Source organism: Copadichromis virginalis, linkage group LG15 (assembly GCF_057382275.1).
Source record: "Copadichromis virginalis isolate Kocher_CV1m ecotype Utaka linkage group LG15, C_Virginalis_male_GT1.1, whole genome shotgun sequence".
NCBI classification, from domain to species: Eukaryota; Metazoa; Chordata; class Actinopteri; order Cichliformes; family Cichlidae; genus Copadichromis; species Copadichromis virginalis.
In genome coordinates this window covers 11,463,245-11,484,416 of record NC_140632.1, presented here as the reverse complement: position 1 = coordinate 11,484,416, position 21,172 = coordinate 11,463,245, and the positions used below count along the sequence as shown (strand labels likewise).

The window sequence follows — 21,172 nt, the reverse complement described above, 5'->3', positions numbered from 1 at the left end:
GTTACACCTGGTAGAGCAGAACGCTGATCATTTTATTAAAGATGAAAGACTTTAGACAGTTTTTCAACTCTCAGTAATGCCATAGTGATAGTTTGATATATGGACCTGCAGCGGAGTTTAGACCCAGACACGGCTAGTGACGTCTGACTGAACAATCGGATAGAAATGTGCATCAGTTGATTTGGTCTTACATATAAAATACCAGATAAGGTGAAGTTGATAAGGCTTTTTGGATGACTTCTTTGGACTAAACATACAATGATAGGTGTGTAGAAGCTAATGGGTTTAAACTTTAACAGTATTAGAAATCAGCTTACTATTATATGCTGATACCTCCCATAGGTATTTTTATTAAAACAACTGATCTTTGGAATTACTTAGATTTTGTAGGACCTCATGCACACTCAGCTTTTCTGTCACACCGTTAAAAAGAAGCTACAGATATCTGTAATCCTTGCTTTGTTTATGTTTGTGTGTGTGCGTTTTTTTAAGTGTGCACCCCGATCATACTTTCTGTAGCTGTCAAAAGAAAGAAATACCATGAGGTCATGTTTCCCAATAGATATCACACCTTGAAGTGTCATCTGAAGTTAAGAGTGAGTGTTCTAGTAAAGCCAGAAAACTTTCAATTATTTGTAAGGCCAAGATGTCGGTCACCCACTGCAATCCAATCCCATCTTTTTTTCCTTCTTGCCCTCTCTGACACTTTGTTCAAAGCTTGAATTGAACTTGCCAGAGGACAGAGCAGCTGTGAACTCCATCAAGAAAAGCACTGACTCACCCATCCAGAACTGTGACAGCAGCTTCTTAACAGGGTGAAAAATACTCCACTATAGTAATAAAAATTATAATAATAATGTTAAGTCATAGTAAAGTTAAGACAACATTCAAAACAAATATTATGACAGCTTGTGGTTGTAGATGGACTTAACTTGGCGTAATGAACAAAATTCCTTTGGCTCTGCGCTTCACTGCAGTCAGTGGTTATTGCTTAATCTCTTGGTGATGACAAATCTGTGACACGTCTGGAAAGTTCCAGCGTTTACCACAAAGCCACAAATTGTTTCTTTCTTTCCGTGATTATCGAAACACGATAAAGCGCGTTAATTAATGAGAGGGATAGAGGTGCCAGTAGACAGATTATTTAACTTTGGAGAGAGCTGGGCTTGCTGTTTCTTCCTGCTAAGCTAAATGCCTCTTGGCTCAGGCTCTGTATTTAATGCACAGACATGAGGGTGCTATTGATTTAGCCAGCTGCAGTATCTCTCAGTAAGAAAGCAATTACTGCAAACGTGTCGCCCAAAATGTTGCACTATTCCTTTAATGGATGTTTTGGTTTTGGACGGCACTCGCTTTCGACAGCTTTCTCGCCAGCAGATCAGTCTTTATGACTGCTATCTTTAAAACGGTAACTTCACTTTTACTATTGATAAGGCTGTAAAATGTGGAGAAGCTAAAGAAAGCGAACTATATTTGGTGATTAATGGCCAAAAAATGTAGTTTGGTTAGTAGGCATGCTGGGAAATTTTGTTTCTCCGTGTATGCCAAGTTGCTTGATACCTGGGGTCAGAGTGTGGGCTCTTCCATGATAGAAATATCACTGTTGAGCCACCACAGCCCACTTCCTATCATCTTTAGGCCCGTTCAAGTGCTCTAAACAGATCTTTCATTCCTCCCTAATTGAGCCCTGATCAGAATTTGAGTTGATGATTGAGAGCAGTGTTGCAGAAAGCCCCTCGAGCATCAGTATCCATACACATTAGGCAACAGGGAGATGAGAGAAAGGAAGAGAGGATGAGCTGAGACACACTGGGCCTCAGCCAGAGAGCAGTGAGTCAGTCTGTGGGAAGGAGTGTGGGGGGAAAAAGAAATCCTGCCGAGTCATTCTGGCGTAGGATGCTCTCGTCACCTCCTGGCCTCACAGGAATGCATTGCAGATGTGGATGTTATCGTCAAAATAGGGTGATATGATACGAGATAATGGTGGGAGAGGTGGGAGTGTGTGCTTGCAAAAAAGTGACACCTAATATTTTATGTTCTCTGTGGTAAGATTAAGGAAAGTCTGTTTTATAAATACTACCTCATTGTATTCCTCTTATACTTCAGTGAAGCTGTCTGACAGTCAATCAAGGTGACTTAATAATAAGCCTAAAGTCACAGCCTGCTATCACAGATTTTTTTTGTACTTAGGAGTTTGCTGACATTGGGAGTGCGTCAATCAAATGTCTTAAAAATGCTTGAAAAATGAATTATTCAGTTCAGCAGACTTTGCTCAGAGATATTTGGCTGATTAAAGCTGCTGCAGGGCTGATGATTTCGATTTGATTCACTCCACAACTTTCTCCCCAGCTTCTAACCTTGCACACATGCATTGAAACATGCAAAGGTGAAAAAGTACGTGCATGTCTTTGAGCATTGGCACCTTAGATTAAAATCCCCTAACCGCTTTGGGGTATTAGAAGCTTTCATTCTCATGGATAATTTGCTATGTTTAAAGACTGTTCAACTCTTACACGACTTTTTTTGGCTGCTGTAACTGCTTGACAATGGTGATGTCATTTTTATGGAGATTTCTTTTTGTTCGCTGTCTGTGTCTGAATCACTCTAATCCAAATAATCCAATTTAATCCAAATAATACCAAAGAAATCCAAACTATTGTAAAATTTCAGACTTTGAATAGCTTTTGAAAGAGAATATTGGCAAGAAACACAGTGAGTAAAATGAAACAATGATTAACTTTGTCTTCATCCTCTCCTCCCATTGTTTACAGATCAAACATATTTATAAACAATATACATTTATGTTCATGATCACCCCTGTTAATATACACTCACCCCTTCATTAGTTTAGTTTATTAGCTTGCTCGTGTTGGACCTTCTTTTGCCTTCAGAATGGCCTTAATTCTTCATGGCATTGATTCAACAATGCGCTAGAAACATTCCTCAGAGATTTTGCTCTATATTGAAATGATAGCATTACACAGTTGCTGCAAAGCTTCACATCCATGATGCAAATCTCCTGTTCCATCAAATCCCTAAAGTGCTCTTTTGGATCGAGATCTGACTGTGGATACCATTTGTGTATAGTCAACTAATTGTTATGTTCAAGAAACCACTTTGAGATGATTTGAGCTTTGTGACATGGTGCAGTATCCTGCTGGAAGCATCCATCAGAAGATGGATAATACTCAAGTAGGCTGTGGTGTTTAAATGATGCTCAGTTGGCACGAAGGTACTAAAATTTCCCCCACACACCATAACACCAATAGCAGCCTGACTCGTTGATATAAAGCAGGATGGATTCATGCTTTCCTGTTGATTACACCAAATTCTAACCCTCCCATTTGAATGTTGCAACAGAATTTGACACCTGTCAGACCAGGCAACGTTTTTCTAGTCTTCTGTTATCAGATTTTGATTAGTGCAGGTGAATTGTGGACTAATCCAGCACCTAGTGTGGTCTTCTGCTGTTGTAGCCCATCTGCTGCAGTTTCGATTATATGTATTATGTGCCCTTCTGTATACACTGGCTGTAACAAGTGGTTATTTGAATTACTGTTGGCCTCCTATCAGCCTGAAACAGTGTCTTTGGACCTCTGGTGTCAACAAAGAAATTTCACCCACAAAACTGCTGCTCACTGCATATTTTCTTTTTCTTCCTTTTATCATTCTCTGTAAACCTTATAGATGTTTATGCAGGGAAAAATTCAGCAGGTTGACTTGTCTGCATTTCTAAATGTTTTGAATCGCTGCCATGTGATTGGCTGATAAGGTATTTGCATTAAGGAGCAGTTGAAAAAGTGTAACCAGTGAAGTGGCCAGTGAGTGTATTTGCAAACAGGAATGTGAATTAATATAAAACCACACAGGACAGCTTCACTGGAAACAACTTTGTTTCATATTACTGTCTATTTAGCCATTCTGCACCCTGTGGTCTGTGCTGAAGGATAGCATGGTAAAATGTTGTTCAGAAAAAAGGAAAGTGTCACAAGATCAAGGCAGCGTAGATCAAAGTATTGTAACTGGTGATTTCTAATTACAGGCGCGAGCAGATTACTGGATGATCCTCACTGATAGGAACGCCACATAAAACCAGGCTTTATAAAAGATGACTTTCTGGAGTGTCCCCTCTCCACAATTAATTCACAGCGAACCGTACTGTCATACGTCTAGCTCACATTGCAGTTAGTGTCAGAGTTGTGTTGTGCAGCAGGTGTCTGTCATTTCTGAGGCCGTGTGCTTGGCTCCGAGCCTGCAACCAGCAGCTGTGTGGTGACCACTTGAAGCTGGAGGTTTCACCAGGAGACGCGTGCATGCACAACAAGTGTGAACACAGTGACACACACGTAATGACAACTGCACAAACAACTGAGTGCGTGTTTGCACACACGCACAGAGAAATGGACACACACATACACAGTAACACACTAACAAACTGCAAGGATAATTTGTATAATTATGCTTCACAGTTGGCCCTTATATTCTGGCAGTTGAATTGTATATGCTCATGGATCAAACCTATTTATACACAACATACATTTGCACACAATACATGTGCAATTACATTAATTCATATCAACAGCTGGGGAGCACGTAATAACCACACACACACCCATTTGCACTCACATATACAGACAGACAGTAAGCATAAATGCAGTAACAACTACAATATGTTTGCATTTTACAAAACCATCGCTCATGAAATCGACGCATGCTCACATGCAAGCCCTCATATGCATAGACGAGGCACATCTGCTTGTGCAGTGGACCGTCTGCTAGATAAAAGGATCCCACAAGTTATCATGAATATCCGTGTTGCTGTTACATTTCCTCTGGTTAAGTGCATCTGTACAAACATGTGCATCTCTCTGATAATCTGTCCACATGCGAGTTAGCCACTAAAAATCACGTTTTTAGTGGTTTCAACTATGGTTTCTGGTATCTGGTTCGTTTTTTCCCTAAGAGATTTTGAAGTGTGTATGTAACACTATTCTTGAAGAAAGAGATATATGGAAACTGTTGAGATTGGTAAACACACAAAATCAAATCAGCAACCTTTAAGCCTTATCATGTCCCTGCTTTGCGTAGATGCATCTTACACATGGACGTGAAAAATCTGGGTTACATTTATTTTTTGAAGATTTCAAAAGGTCAGTCACTGCAAAGTACTTTCCACAATATGCTAAAACTTGATTTTGATTTTGTCATGAACCTAGTATGATGAAAGCTAAGCTCTTCCACTTTATAATAGTACAAGACTGTCCAAAGGCCTTGATCCACACCTCACTCCTCTACACTTTGCTTCTGGGGAACCATTCATTCTTCAGTTTTTAAAATGTCCTTGGCTTTGTGAACCTTTGAGTTATGAACCATTCAAGCGCAAAAGAGCCATCTAGCCCAAGGGATGAACCACTGTTACGTCTACACATAACAGATAACCAATTTTTAATTGTAGACACAATGTTACTAGCATTTTGTTGCAAAACCACAAAGTTGTTCCATTTCTTTAGCTGAATTTACAAAAAATGCTAAACATAACACATTTTGACAAGCATAAAATATCATTTTTGCACCAAAAAAGTGATTCCCAAAGAGCTATTGGCTGGAAACCTGGTGTATCTAGGCATGATGCATGTGTCTCTAAAGAATTTGCGAACATTTCTTTGGAAGAAGTGGCAAGGCAGATGAACGGCATCTGAAAATCATGTCCTTGGGTTCTGACACAGGATCTGTTTCAGGTCTTTGCAGGTTGATTTATCTACACTTTGCCGAAAGCTCGTGAAAAATGATCTCAGGTGACTGTTAAGAAGGGGAAAAGGTGGCAAAATGCCAAATTACACAAGAACTGGACTGAAAATCAGTGGCAACAGGTCTTATGGATTGATAAATCTATGAAAGTTGTGGTTCAAATCCTCAACAGTATAAGGAAAGAGGTACAAGAATGTATGTCCACAGCCATCTGTATAACATGGTGGAGGCTCTGTCATGGTTTAGGGTGAATTTCAGCCAGTGGTGGTGGGGGTCTTCACAAAATATGATGAAATAAAGAACACCAAAAAGTACCATCAGATTTTGATTCACCATGCAATACCATGTGGAAATCACTGGATTGGCAACAGTTTCATTTGTCAGCATGACAGTGATCCCAAACACATTGGGAACATTAAGAGCAAAACAAAAAGCAGTCAACATCCAAAAAGAGTTTTAAATGTCCTTTAAGAAGCCTAGAGAACTATTCCTGAAGACTACTTAAAGAAATCACAAGACAAATCGCTCAAGAAGGTTCAGCCTCTGTTGAAGAATAAACGTGGTCATACAAAATATGAGTTAAATGTTGTTTTATGTCTCTTTGCATGTGTTATTTTGGAGGCTTGGTATGTGATGCAGCCTGCTGCCTCTCCAAAAGTATGAATATATTTATTTGTTAAAGCAGAGCATGGAGGCAGAGAGGGGAAGAGCGTGTGTTATAGTAAGAGCTGCTGCTGATCTCAGTACAGCCCCGGAGCAACAGTGTGAGATCGACTCCCAGAGTGAATGAAAAGTTTTAAAATGCTTTAAGCTACCGACCAGCTTTGCGAAGTAAGTTTTGGAGGAGATGCAATTACTAATGTTCACTGGCAACATCCATATGCTGCACATGGAGACACAAATCCTGATAACTAGAGATCGAGTTACCCGTCATGCTTCAACAGGGTATTTTTTTTTGCATATGTATAACCAAGATCACAGTTTCTATTATTTAGTTGTATCTCTAATAGGGATGGGTACCGGTTCTGACATAAACGGTAGTAACCAGACCGAAAAGCAGCGCACATTTCGGTGCTTTATTTCGGTGCTTTTTTTCCTGAGATGTCATACACTTTAGATTCTAGCCAATCATTTTACGTTTCCGAGGATAGCAGGCGGGTCCAGGTACGTACGTTCTTTTAGAGCAGAGCTACAGATTAAAAATGCCCAAGGCGAAGCGGTCAAAGTCTGGCTGTACTTCACAGCAAAATATGCAAACTCAGCAGCCTGCAACAAGTGCTTTAAGCTGATACTGTGATACTGTCAAAGGAGGTAACACCTCGAATCCCATGAAACACCTGGCGACGCATAGCGTTTTTTTTAAAAGCTGAGAAATGCGCCGTATTTGATAGCTTGCTGCGAGACCTCACACCGAGCGCATCTACTGCGGGTGTGGTGCCTGTTATCGGACCCGGAGTTAGCAACATCCCCCAAAAACCCGAAGAGGAGAGTCCTGGCCTCTAGCCCTGCCAGTGTAGCAGAAATGATGACGGATGATGACGGCAGCAGCTGTTCTTCTCTGAGTGAGTAGCTTAATGTTGTTCGTGTGTAATTTACGCTGAGTAGGCTAACCGCATTATCAAATTAATGCATGTAAGGTGAACTAGCAAACATCATCATAGCTACATGCGGCTGTCTTCTTGTTTGATGGCAGATACTCCCTTCACCCTGGCCAAAAAGGCTAAAATGACCAAAGAAAAAGTGGGGAACAGTTAAACATGAGAGGTTTTTGGACAAAGTTTGTGTTTTTTCCATTGATTAAGCACTGCTTCCAGCCAAGAGTGATGCCATAAAAAAGGCTAACATTGTTATCTTTTTACAAAAAACCAGCTGAACATGAGAGGTTTTTGGACCAATTTTGTGTTCTCCATTCTTTAAGCACCGGTTTGAGCACCGTTTAAGCACGGGCACCGTTTCAAAAGTACCGGTTTGGCACCGATATCGGATAAAACCTAAACGATACCCATCCCTAATCTCTAAAATGCTTTTGCACATTAGTTATGCTCAATTGAATCATCATTGAATCATGCAGAAAATGGGATTGCATATTTTTCTAATTATAAGGAATTGTTTTAATATTGCGTATAGGGCTGCCGCACACGATTATTTTGATTGTCGACTAGTCACCGATTATTTTTGCGATTAGTCGACTAATCAGATCATGCATCCATTGGACGTAAAACGTACAGCTTATTGCATCAGCATGCGTCTGCACTTATATAACTATCATTAGCTTACAGCTTTAAGTATTTACGGTATGTGCTAACTAAAAATAAAGACAAGATGATAGTTTATTAAACTTTTAATAAAATTTGCAGATTGTCTCGGTGAAGTTTAATAAACTTCTTGCTATCTAAAATATGACAGGACACTGGAGTAAATTCTCGACCATCTCATGCTTCTGATAATCAGTTTTCTGTTTGACATTTATTCAGCTGTGTGAAAACTGTAACTTTAATATCAGCCAAACCGATTTACTCAGGAACAAATAAAACACTGAAAAAAGCCAAACAGTAAAAGTTTTAAGTTATCTAAGTGACTTATATATCATGTTTAACCTGAGTAGCGAAAGACCGCGGTGGGTTTGAAAACAATTTGCCGGGAGTCCGGTGTTCTCACGGGCTCTAGTGAGCCTTGAACCCCGGCTAGCTATCGAGCTGGTGGGTAACAGATGTCTCTGAAAACGTCGAAGCACTTTTGCAAATATGTGATGTCTTGATAAACCGAGCAGATATTTGAAGTTTACACAGCTACATTCACCATTGTTTGAAACTCGAATTGGCTGAGCTATGAATTCTGGGATAGGTTGGGCCACAAAGGATACGCCCGACCCATCCTTCAAATCTGGGGAAAAGTAGGATGCATTTGTCGGCTGCATTTGCAGAAGGCTTCGAATTTGGAAAGCCTTCGTCACGTCGCTGTAACGTAATCGGCCTTCAAATGCGGCCTCCGAAGGATGCGGCCCCTGAACACAGCTACGATATAACTTTTCTTCTTCGTCGGGGTTTAACAGCAGCTGGCATCCTTGTACATGCATCTTCTGTTTCAGTCCGTTATTACACACTTAAATCCTACTACGTATTCCTGCGTCTTTCAGGATTTTACAAGGCTTTAAACGCCGTCGACGATTTTGATAGTCGACATAATTGTGACTGGTCGGCTAATCGTGGCAGCCCTAGTTGCGTATGGTTAATTTAATCCTTCATGATATAGTACAGAGCCTGATTTTAAGTTCAGTTTTTTTTAATTCATCCCTGCCAAGGTACCAAGATAAATGTAAACTATATTCTGTTTTATCTCAAAGCATTTTGTTGACACACTGCCTCCACTTAATCTGTCTTTGATAGCAGCAAATTGCCAGCAATTGTGCCAAGTGACTTTGCTGTTAAACTTGAGCAAACCCGTCAGCGCTGAGGAGGAAGTACGTCGCTGTACCATTGTTAGAAATACTGAACAAGAAGTGCAGCTTTATTTCTCCTCCTGCATGGATGGCTTTCTCAGCTGATGAAACTTATGGGCTTTGTCCTATAGATACAAGCTTCTCAGCACCACAGGTGTGGCTCAAACCACCGTGCAGAATCAAAAGGATCGCTGGAGGAGCCGAATAACCTTGAAATATTAGCAAGCCGGATTAGCAAGGTTGTACATTACTATTCCTCAGATGGATTGAAAGTTGAATTGGAGAATGGATGAAAGAACAAAATGATGAAAAAGGGATGAGAAGATGAATGGATAAGGAGGGAAGGGTTTATAACCTCTCATTAAACTTGAGTCTGATTGATGGATAAAAGGAGGAGATGTGGGTGATAATGAAAAAAAAACCGAAGAAAATGATGGCTGCCTCTTTGCCCTCATGTATCTTGTGGGTGTAGAGGAAAAGGGTCTGATTGAATGACTCAGAAATCTGTGGTTTGCCACTCTCATCTTGACTGCTTCGACCTGGTGGAGTGGTAAATAATCCTCTCATAGTTTTGCATAATTTGTCGTGTTAGAATAAGACTGAGTGATTTTCAAGAAGCTTCTTACTTTTGGCTTTCTGTCTTCCTCTGAGGTTTTGTCCACATTTTCTTTTCCTCCCTTTCCTCTGTTTCTAACACTCCTCTCCTTCTGTCCACAGAATAACTTTCTGCCACCTGCCCTTCCAGAGTAAATGGTTGTACATCGGCACAGAACGAGGGAACATCCACATTGTCAACGTGGAGTCCTTTATGCTCTCAGGCTACGTCATCATGTGGAACAAAGCCATTGAACTGTGAGTGGCCCTCGTGATTTTTTTTTTTTACCCTCTGATGCTCTCTTCCAGATTGTGTCCTGAAAGCTTTGCTTTTGTCTTATACTTAAAAACCTTCATAGGTTTTGTCTCACATGGCGGGGTATCTTATCCAAAGAGAATCACCGATAAGTGGATCAATATATAGATTTTGTTAGAGTTGAACTCATATCAGTGACACTCCAATGAGGACCTTGGGGTCTTGTGACTCACCTTGAAAACAGAAGAACGCCGTTTGACGTTTTACCGGTCAAAAGGTTATTGTATTCCAAATGTAAGGAGATAAGAAAGAATCATTAGTCACTGTATCATTTCCACTCCCAGTATCAGATTCAAGCTAGTAAGGGACCTGTCTCTTTGCTGTTTGAATGGATCTGTCAGCTTGACAGGCTCCATTTTGGTTCCCTGCTGTATAGACTTAAATTATTCACTGGAGCATTTTGCTTCATGCTTTCCCCTCATCTCCAACTGTGCATGTGTGTCTGCGTGTGTGTGTGTGTGTGGAGACGGAGTGAAAAGAGTAGGAGGGAGAGAGGGGGTGGAACAGGTGTCTGCCGAGATCAGTGTATGGTACACACAGACGTCTCGTCTCGTCGACAGGGCTGCAGGGAGGAAAAGGCGAGAGTGAGCGTTGGGAGAGAGAGAGAGGGAGAGAAAGAAGAGGAGGGGAGAAGAGTGGAAAGGATGACACAGGGCTTTTGCCTGAGGGAAAGGACATGTAGAGATGAAGAGTGATATAGGAATGGAGTAGGACAGAAGGATAAATGCAGGTAAGAGAGGGCAGGGAATGATCGCCCAGAAGAATAAAGTTGCACGGATAAGTCAGAGGCAGATGAAAAAGTTTTCCAATTAAAGAAAAAAGGGCAAAGGGGGAAAGCAAGGAGTAATAATGTGTGATGGAGAGTAGATATGGATGATGGTGAGGTAGATACCGGGGTGCCTTTTGACTAAAGGACAAACAAAACCTTCCACGCTGTTCCCCTTCACCTTCATAATGTCTGTTCACCTTCCCTTGGCATCCCCTGCCACCCATAAATTGTTTCAGTGACTTCTATTTCAATGTTTGTCTGGTGGGAAATGAAAGATTAAAGACTTTTGCACTATGAGAAATGTATTCATCTCTGGAAGAATATTTAAATAGCAGTTTATTGGGCATCAGCTGCATGTACAGCCAGTTGAGTTAATACTGCATATGTACATGTTAACATTGACTTCATGGAAATAGCGCTTTCTCTTTTACTCCCAAATTCATTAAGACTCTCACACACAGCTTGTGGTATGCTACCAGTGCACTCGCCATAACAACTACCGTAGGAACAATATCTGATTTGAAATGTGACGTTTTAGCTGATTTAAATATGGCTGCTTCACCAAAAGTTACACTTTTGTTTGTTGAGTTTCAAAATATTTGTGATATTCTCCAGAAAATGTGAAATTGTGAAAGTTTAAAGTAAAAGCTCACCCTACTCTTCTACCTTCTTCAAAGTAGTAATCTCAAAAATTACTCAATTTCCCATTTTGATATCACAAATTGCAAAAACGTCCATGTTGGAAATAATAAAAATCTAGTCCTTCCATCCGGTCGTTAAGTCTGATGTCACTAGCCGTGTCTAGGGTTGCCAACTCCCTGAAAAATAAATAAGGGACACCTCGTGGCCAGGGCCGGGCGACCCAGTTGTCTTCACCCTTCCCAGTGTGGTGAATTTTCTAGCTCTTTTTTTGTGTGTGAAATTATTTTTTTAACCATTTGACTTGAATTTGATTTAAGTAGATGTGTATTCTTTGTGATATGAACACATGTGAAACAAATGATCATTTAGCCATTTATTTTTAGCTCAAAATGACAACATTAACACAATAAAACAGGTCTCCTTCTTAAACAGAAGCCTGTCATGCTTAACTTTTGAGAATATAAGTAAATCTTTCTTTAAAAGAACTCTGTCCTGCTTAACTTAAAATAATAGAAAACAATAGAAAGAAAAACATTCTTGTAACAGTGCACATTTAGTGCATTTAGTACAATTGGCTTCAGTTGAGGTATTATTTCAGCTTTTCTAATGCTAATCAGCTGCTCCTGTTTGTAAACCCGCTTGTTCCCATGATTACGCATCTTAACTCATCATCATTATTCATCTATGTATTACTTTTATGTATTAGTCATCTATTTGTAATCATCTATCCTTGCAGTTGTTTATTACACAAAATAAATTATATTATCACACTTCTGGCCACATAGCGCTGATATTCACTGCACATGCCCATATTAACTTTTTCCAGCCAGGTGTTTTCCTTTTCCCATTCTTCCCTTTCTCTGAGGGGAACAAACATTGCTGCTCTAATGCTGGGCTTACACTGTGCGGTTTTAGGCCCATTTTGAACCGATTTTTGAGTGATCTTCATCGTGCATCGTGTAGTATACGTGGGGTAACGAGAAGCGATTAACACCTCACGACCAGCTCCCGATCATCAATCGCTCGTGAGGGTCTCATCACAGCCGCTCACACTGCTCGCGCGCAAACACGTAAACGTTGGTGTAAAAGATGGAGCAGCACGGCTGTGCAGCGTGTGATCTGGACACAAGCGATGGAGGCACAACTTGTAGAACTTTTCAAAGCTCATCCGAGCCTTTTCGATGTGGCATCACAAAATTATCACGACCACAACAACCGTGAAAATAGTGGGATTTACACTGCTGCTCAATCACAGCTGCCTGATCAATGTTTTTCATTAGCAATTTAGCAAAGTTGATGGTGGTGGTGTGTGTGTCTGTGTGAGTGTAATGCTGGGCTTACACTTTGCGATTTTTGGCCCATTTTGAACCGATTTTTGAGTCGTGCGACCGATTTGGCGATCGGCCCGATTTTGGCCTTCATCGTGCGTCGTGTATCGTGTAGTATACGTGGGGTAACGAGACGCGATTAACACCTCACGACCAGCTCCCGATCATCAATCGCTTGGTCGTGAGGGTGTCACCGCAGTTTGTCACACTGCGTACGCGCAAACACAAATGTCAGCGAAAAAGACGGAGCAGCACGGCTGTGCAGCGTGTGATCTGGACACAAGCGATGGAGGCACAACTTGTAGAACTTTGGAAAGCTCATCCGAGCCTTTTCGATGTGGCCTCACAAAATTATCACGACCACAACAACCATGAAAATAGTTGGATTTACATTGCTGCTCAATCACAGCTGCCTGATCAATGTTTTTCATTAGCAATTTAGCAAAGTTGATGGTGGTGGTGGTGTGAGTGAAAGACAGAGGGAGAGCGCGACAGATTTTCTGTTATAACCTTCATTTTATGGAGGCACAGTGTGAGCACTCAGGTCGCATCAGAGCATCGGGCCGTATAGTGTGAGACCTGCATCGTGACCTACCAACTTTTAACCCCTGCGAGTCAATTGTGCAGTTTGAGCAGGAGCTGAATAACGCGACTGAAAAAATCGCACAGTGTCTGCCCAGCTTTAGGTGTACTGTCGTCCGAGACTTGCACCGCAGTGTCGGCGTTTGTTTCCCTGTTGGCCATGCTTCTTGTTGTGGTCATCTGTTGTCTTCCGGTATTTTCTCCGTAAGCGACCTTTCCTCGACCAATGAGATGAGCGGTACTCTGAATTGTCATACTCGAATTGTCATAAGTGTGCTGTCAGCTCATTGGTCACAAATCAGGAGAGGGGCTGGGAATTATGTTTTCAAACAAAGCGTTAATTCCATTAACATTTATAGACTACTTTTGATTCTCACTGTATTACGGGACAAAGTGCGTCCCTTATTAGCTCAACACGGGACGTGTACTTTTGTTTCGAAATACGGGACGATTCCGTTTTTTAAGGGACGGTTGGCAACCCTAGCCGTGTCTGGGCCTAAACTCCGCTGCAGGTCCATATATCAAACTATCACTATGGCATTACTGAGAGTTGAAAAACGATTAGTTATGTCTATAACTTCTGTTCCCTGAAGGAGAGGAACGAGGTACAACACATAAGTATGGGATATCACGCCCTCGCGTGTCCTGGCTGAAGAAACCTTTATTCACGCCTTTACGGCAGATGACGTGTGATGACACGCGCAAGGCCCCGCCCGCACATATAGCCGCTGCCATCACCGTCATCCCTCAGTTCGATAGCCGCTCTTCACCGAGCCAACTGCTCAGTGGGGCCACCCTGTGTTGTACCTCGTTCCTCTCCTTCAGGGAACAGAAGTTATAGACATAACTAATCGTTCCCTTTCAGTCGATTCACTCGGTACAACACATAAGTATGGGACCTATATACACGCCCCGCAGAGCAGCCACCGAACCGGAACGGGACCACCACATCCTTAGTGAGTGGTAGACCCAGCAGAAAGGACAGCATGAGCCACCGAAGGGGCTGTAACGTCCAACCGATAAAACCGCACAAAAGTGTGCGGCGACGCCCAATTAGCCGCTGCACAAATATCAGCCACAGGCACCCCTCTAAAAAGAGCCCATGAGGTCGCCATCCCCCTGGTGGAATGAGCTCCCACCCCGTGGGGCAACGCAAAACCTCCGGTGCTGTATGCCAGCGAGATAGCTTCTACAATCCAGTGGGACAGCCTCTGTCTGGACAGAGCTCTACCTCTATTCGGATTAGCGAAGCAGACAAACAACTGGTCACACAAACGCACATCCCGAGTGCGCTCAATGTAGGTGCGTAGCGCACGCACCGGACAAAGAGAATGCACCCTCCTCTGCTCCTCAGATTCAAAAGGAGGGGAGCAAAAGCTCAGCAACTCAAACTCCATTGAACTATAAGATGCAGGCATGACCTTGGGAAGATAGGCGGCATTCGGACGCAATACGACCTTGCGGCCATCAGGAGAAAACTGTGTGCAGGCAGGATGCACAGACAGCGCATGAAGGTCCCCCACTCGCTTCGCCGAGGCCAAAGCGAGAAGTAATGCGGTCTTATACGAAAGAAGTTTCATATCTACCGACTCAACGGGTTCAAACGGAGGGCCACAAAGGGCCTCCAGCACCAAAGACAAGTCCCAAGCCGGGACACTGGACTTAAGCACGGGCCTCAGCCGGCGAACCCCTTTCAGAAAACGCACGGCGAGGGGATGCGCACCTGGTGTCACCCCGTCAAAACCGATATGACAAGCAGATATAGCCGCTAAATAAACCTTGATCGTTGAAACGAAAGGCCTTTATCCAACAGCTCCTGCAGGAATGTCAAAACATCCACAATAGAGCACTGAAATGGGAGAGTGTGGCGGTCCTGGCACCATCGCTCGAAGGCTCGCCATTTGTAAGCGTACAAGCCTCTAGTAGACGAGGCCCTGGCGCTCTGAATCGTCGCTACCACACTAGGTGGCAGACCCTTAGCAACCAAGTTTAACCTCTCAGCAGGTAAGCATGAAGGTGCCACAGATCCGGGCGCGGATGAAACACTTCCCCCCCCGCCTGAGAGAGGAGATCCCTGCGGAGAGGAAGCTGCCAAGGACTTGCTGCAAGCAGGCTGATTATTTCTGCATACCACGACTTCGCGGGCCACCAAGGGGCCACCAGGATCAGAGAGAGGGAATGCCGACGCACCCTCTCCAGAATTGGAGATATCATTTCCACTGGGGGAAATGCATACAGGAGCACGTCTGGCCATTGGTGCGCTAGCGCGTCCAAGCCCAAGGGTGCATCGTGGTCGATTATGGAGAAGTACAGGGGGCAGTGAGCATTCACCCTGGAAGCAAAAAGATCTATTTGCGCCTCGCCAAATAGATCCCAAATCTGAGCCACTATTGAAGGGTGTAACCTCCATTCTCTCACCAGAGGACCCCCCCTGGAGAGAAGGTCCGGCCCCAGGTTCAGGTGGCCTGGGACATGGGTGGCTCTTAGAGTCAGAAAATGAACACTGCACCATAACAGCAGAGAGCGAGACAGCTGCAACAGGGGAAGAGAGCGTGTTCCTCCCTGCCTGTTTATATAAGACACCACTGTTGAATTGTCCGTCCTGACTAAGACATGCTGGCCCTGCAGGACTGGACGGAAACGCTTTAGAGCTAAGAACACTGCCAACAGCTCTAAGTGGTTGATGTGCAGCTGGCGCTGAGCCGCGGACCAGATCCCTCTCACTGACGCACCCTCGCACAGCGCTCCCCACCCACTTAGGGAAGCATCTGTGGACACCACCTTGCGAAACAACACCCTCCCAATCCGAGAGCCCTGGTGCAGCAGCCCGGGCTCCCTCCAAGGACGGAGAGCTAGCATGCAAGACGCAGTTACCGGCAGCCTCCTCCGGAGGTGACGCGAAGCACACAAACGGTGAGAGAGAGTCCAGCGTTGAAACGCTCTCATTTTCAACAGCCCAAGCGGCACTACGGCGATCATAGATGCCATCATGCCCAACAAGCGCAATATCGTCTGGAAACGCAGTCTGCGTCCCAGCTGAAATTGAGCGAGGCAGCGATGAAACGCGGCCACTCTGTGCTCTGACAACCGTGCGCGGCTGGAAAGAGAGCATATTTCCAGACCGAGAAAAGCGATCTGTTGACCTGGGATTAGCGAGCTCTTCTGAAAGTTCACAGAGAACCCCAGTGTCTGAATGTGTGACAGAACCCGCGACAGCTGCGTCTCCGCCTGTTCTCTGGAGCAAGCCACGAGAGCCCAGTCGTCCAGGTAGGCCAAGATGCGGATGCCCCTCTTCCTGAGGGGCGCTAGCGCTGCCTCGGCACATTTCGTAAAGGTGCGGGGAGCGAGCGACAGCCCGAACGGCAGCACTAGGTATTCGTAGGCTACGCCCTCGAACGCAAACCTCAGAAACTGCCTGTGTTTCGGGTGTATAGCAACATGAAAATAAGCATCTGTTAGATCGATTGTCGCAAACCAATCTCCCGGGCCGACTGCACTCAGGAGCTGTCTGAGTGTTAGCATCTTGAACCTGTACGTTCGCAGGTACGTGTTCAAGACTCGCAGGTCGAGGATGGGACGAAGCCCTCCCCCTTTCTTCGGAATGACAAAATAACGGCTGTACCAACCTTTGTCCGTCTCCGAAGCGGGGACCACCCGTATTGCTCTCTTCTGTAATAGCGCCTGTATTTCCTCTCTGAGTACCAAGGCTGCCTCGGGGTTGACAATCGTGTTCACGACTCTTTGGAAACGAGGCGGCTTGACCCGGAACTGCAACCGGTAACCCATGGCAACGGTTTGCAGCACCCACGGAGAGGGGGCGCAAGCGCGCCACTGAGGGAAGTGAGCAGCCAGCCGGCTGGCCTGCAGCACTGACGGCGGGGCGCCGTCGCCCCCCAGTGTGTCTGCAGGGGACTGCATCCCCTGCCTGACCTGGCTCATTTCGCCTGCAGGTTGAGCATTTGAGATTGTTTGAGAGTAAACAACACTCTTTATTGATTGCAACATGGGAACATGTACATTTATACATTTTGTTGGGTGCACCTTTTCCGGGGCATAACAATGAAAAACAGCGGGAACACTCGATGTGGTCGCTTGAACATTCAACACATCTGAACCGTGTGCAGGGGTTATGTGCTTGGGAGACCGCGATAGGGAAGTGCAGCGCCTTCTGGGGCTGACAACCTGAACAGAACTTAAGCGGCACCTCTTGTGCGGCAACAGAGGGGTAAGAGCAGCGTCTCCCTGCGTCTCCCGGCCTTTGCCCCAGGCCGACTGGCGTGGAGCTCGGGCCGGAGTACGTGCTCTCGCCGGCGGCCCTCCCACTCCAGCAGTGGGCGCCGGTCTCTTGCCAGCTGTCAGAGGAGCGGCGGGCCTGTGAGAGCTAGCAGTGGGCTTGGGCTGGGGCTGGCATCTGGGGATGATGTCGCGCAGAGCTTCCGTCTGCTTCTTCCTCAGATCGAATCTAGCCTGAATGGCTTCAAGTGAATGTCCGAATAACCCAGCCGCAGACACTGGTGCGTCCAGATACACAGCTCTGTCTCTATCAGGGACGTCGGAGAGGGTCAGCCACAGGTGCCTCTGCGCCACCACTGTCGAAGCCATCCCTCTGCCCAGGGAGAGCGCTGCACAGCGAGACGCACGGAGGATGTAATCCGTGGTGACTCTAACCTCGTTAAGAAGAGGTGACAGCGGGCTGTCCTCCGGAACCAGCGATCCAAGCTCCGCCAGGCACATTGCTTGGTACGTCTGGAGCATGGTGACGGAGCTCATGGCTCGAGCGGTGCCGGCCTGAGCCCGATAAATCTTCTCCAGCTGCGAGGCCGAGAATCTGCAGTGCTTGGACGGCAGAGTTGCGGGGCCACCGACACCATGGTTATGGGACGGGGCCAGATAAGCAGCCAGAGACGGCTCCATAGGGGGTGGGTTAGCTAAACCAGCTCCCTCGGCGCCGTCCAATTCCATGTACTGTCCATAGCCGGGCACAGTGACGCGGGTAGACAGAGGTTTGTCCCATGACGCTGTTAGCTCGCAGAGAAAGTCTGGGAACATGGGGAGGCAGTTTTTGGCCGTTGCGGGCTCCGGTGGAAGGAAAAAACCCGCAAACCGCGACGGCTTCCGAGCTGGTGGAGGAGAGGGCCAGTCCACCTGCAGCTTCTCAGCGGCACGGCGAAACAGGGAGAAAAGAGAGGTGTCATCGTGGCCGACCGGCGCAGCAGCGGCGGCATATTGGGTCGACAATGAGCTCTCCTGCTCATCCTCCGACAAACCATGGATGTCCAGGCCGATGTCCAGCACGTCATCGTCTTCCTGGGGAGCGCTGGCGGGCTTCAACGCAGGCTGAAGCCCGTCAGCGCTCCTGCATGGTTCCGGTCCGTCATCGGCTAACCCGTCAACGTATTCCATGTGGTCAGCCCAGCTAATCGCGGGGACATCGACCTGAAAATTTTCGTCTTCGGACTCGGACGAAGCCGGGGCTCCAGACTCGGAAAGAAGAGGGTCATGCCGTGCGACAGCCGAGCGTCCCAGCACTCTTTCCACAAACGTCACCCGTCTTTCCAGGGTCGAGCGTCGGAGCTGGCGACAAAACGCACAAGCTTCGGGCTCCGTCAACGCTCTCCTAGCGTGGACGATCCCCAGGCAGACAGGGCAGGCATCGTGCTGGTCGCTGTCGTGCAAAGAGAAACCACATCCCTGAGGACAGGGGCGAACAGAAGATTTCTGCTTTGCTCGCTTCGGTTTGGAGTCCATTCCCAAAACGCAAAGCGAAACGCTGCACAAGAAAAACTTGAAAATAGCGCTCCGCGGGCAGCCTACGCACCAGCTGGGCGGTGGAGGCTAACACCAACAGGGGCAGTTAAGCTAGGTTCAAGTTGGCAGACAACGGAGCTAACTAGCAGTAGCTAGCTAGCCCAACTCAGCAGAGGTGTTCTCAGCGAGGTGAAGAGCGTAAGAACTGAGGGATGACGGTGATGGCAGCGGCTATATGTGCGGGCGGGGCCTTGCGCGTGTCATCACACGTCATCTGCCGTAAAGGCGTGAATAAAGGTTTCTTCAGCCAGGACACGCGAGGGCGTGATATCCCATACTTATGTGTTGTACCGAGTGAATCGACTGAAAGGGAACTGTCTAAAGTCTTTCATCTTTAATAAAATAATCAGCGTTCTGCTCTACCAGGTGTAACAATTGAGTTTAACATCCACACATCCATGAAAACGGAATTTATGACATTTAACGGAGTTAGAAGTTAGCAGGAAGTTAGCTCGCTAGCTTCTATCTAAATACAATATAGCATGTCCTGACTGCGGGGTTTTGGAAACAAATTAAAACGTACAGCTCTGTTATCACTTCCAGCATAAATGAAGACAGAAAACTAAACAGAAGTGACGTTTGTAGGGTTACTGAAGTTTGGCTAGCTGGTATATAATGATGTGCTACGTGACCGCTAGCGACACAGCTATGTTAGCATAATATAAACAAGCTAACTTTTTTTCCACTCGATAAAAGTTAACGTGAGTGTTCTCGGTGGTCAGGAACAAATGTAATCGCATGGCAGGATGCTGTAAAAGGACCAAACTTCAGCCAGGAGAACAACTGAGATAATCCAGCCACAATACGAGATTAGTCATTCATATACTGCTGCATGGGCTGGGCTGTAGTTACATCCTAAGGTTTTAAAAACTGAGCTTAAATAAATGATTAGTGGTAATAAAAGCCGAGGGAGGTCAACAGTGATCACTGACTGTTTTAGGAGTTTTTTGAGATTAAATAGAAGAAAATACATAACATTAAACATGTTAACAACACAAAAGCCATATTAAACGCAGACTACTTTAGGCCCGGAAGTAGGATTCGTCACGTCATCACTTAACGACCGGATTTCTAGTATTAAAACCAAATATTATTACAAAAGCGTGCCATACTTGTCTTTTTGCTCATGCTAGATCTCTTTAAACATTCTTGATATGTATTGACCTGTGTGGCTTCCATACCTTCCTCAGATTTCCACTTTTTCTCAAGATCACATTCACATCTAAATCTCTACAGTATATCTGCTTTCACCTTTCATTTCATTACCTTGAGCTGAAGATGAATCTTGTTCCCTATCAGGCATCATCTCACACGACATTAAGTCATTCAGGTTTGTAGAAAATAAAGTTGCAAAATATTATTTCACGTATTGCTGTTTTTGTCCCAAGCTGCGGTGTGAGTCGGAGGACATATCTCCGGTTCAAGCCTCGATCGACGGCATAAGATGTCAGCATCGTCAGGAATCAGTTCTCAGACTTGATGCGGATGCATTCAGTTTGCATATCTGTTTAAATGTATGAGTGTGTGGTGGTTGTTTGCTTTGATGAAGATCAGAGAGGTGTGAGGTGATTCTCTTGTTGTCTCTTGAGCCTCAGCCAGCTGTGGCGTTAGTAGCGTCACTTTCCAGATACAAAAGCGTCTTCTGTTCTCATCAGACCAAGATAGTGCTCTGTCAAAATCACAGTCACTCCACTTACATCTGCAGTGACTGGTTGTGTGATAGATATCCAATCAGCAAAGTGATTAATTGTTTGTCTCGTTTATCAAACAACACCTGCTGGTGTCAAGTATGAAATTCTAAAATTTGCCTTTTTTTAAGAGTGAAAAAAGGAAGGTGTCACCTTGGGCAGCTTTCTGATGAAACAAATCTCCATTAGACATAAATATCCAAAATGTTCTTGCTGTTATCTGCATGCTGTATTATGGAAAATATAACCTAAACATTG

At 45.0% G+C, this 21,172-nt stretch overlaps 1 protein-coding gene across 3 annotated transcripts in view; it reads left to right on the top strand.

The window, feature by feature from the left end:
- Positions 1-21,172, top strand: part of stxbp5a (syntaxin binding protein 5a (tomosyn)) — a 108,798-nt gene that overhangs the window by 41,180 nt on the left and 46,446 nt on the right. For all 3 annotated transcript variants that reach the window (XM_085431897.1, XM_085431896.1, XM_085431895.1), the window contains exon 6: positions 9,905-10,039. In XM_085431897.1, coding sequence (XP_085288023.1) covers positions 9,905-10,039 — 135 coding nt within the window. The remainder of the gene's footprint in view (positions 1-9,904; positions 10,040-21,172) is intronic.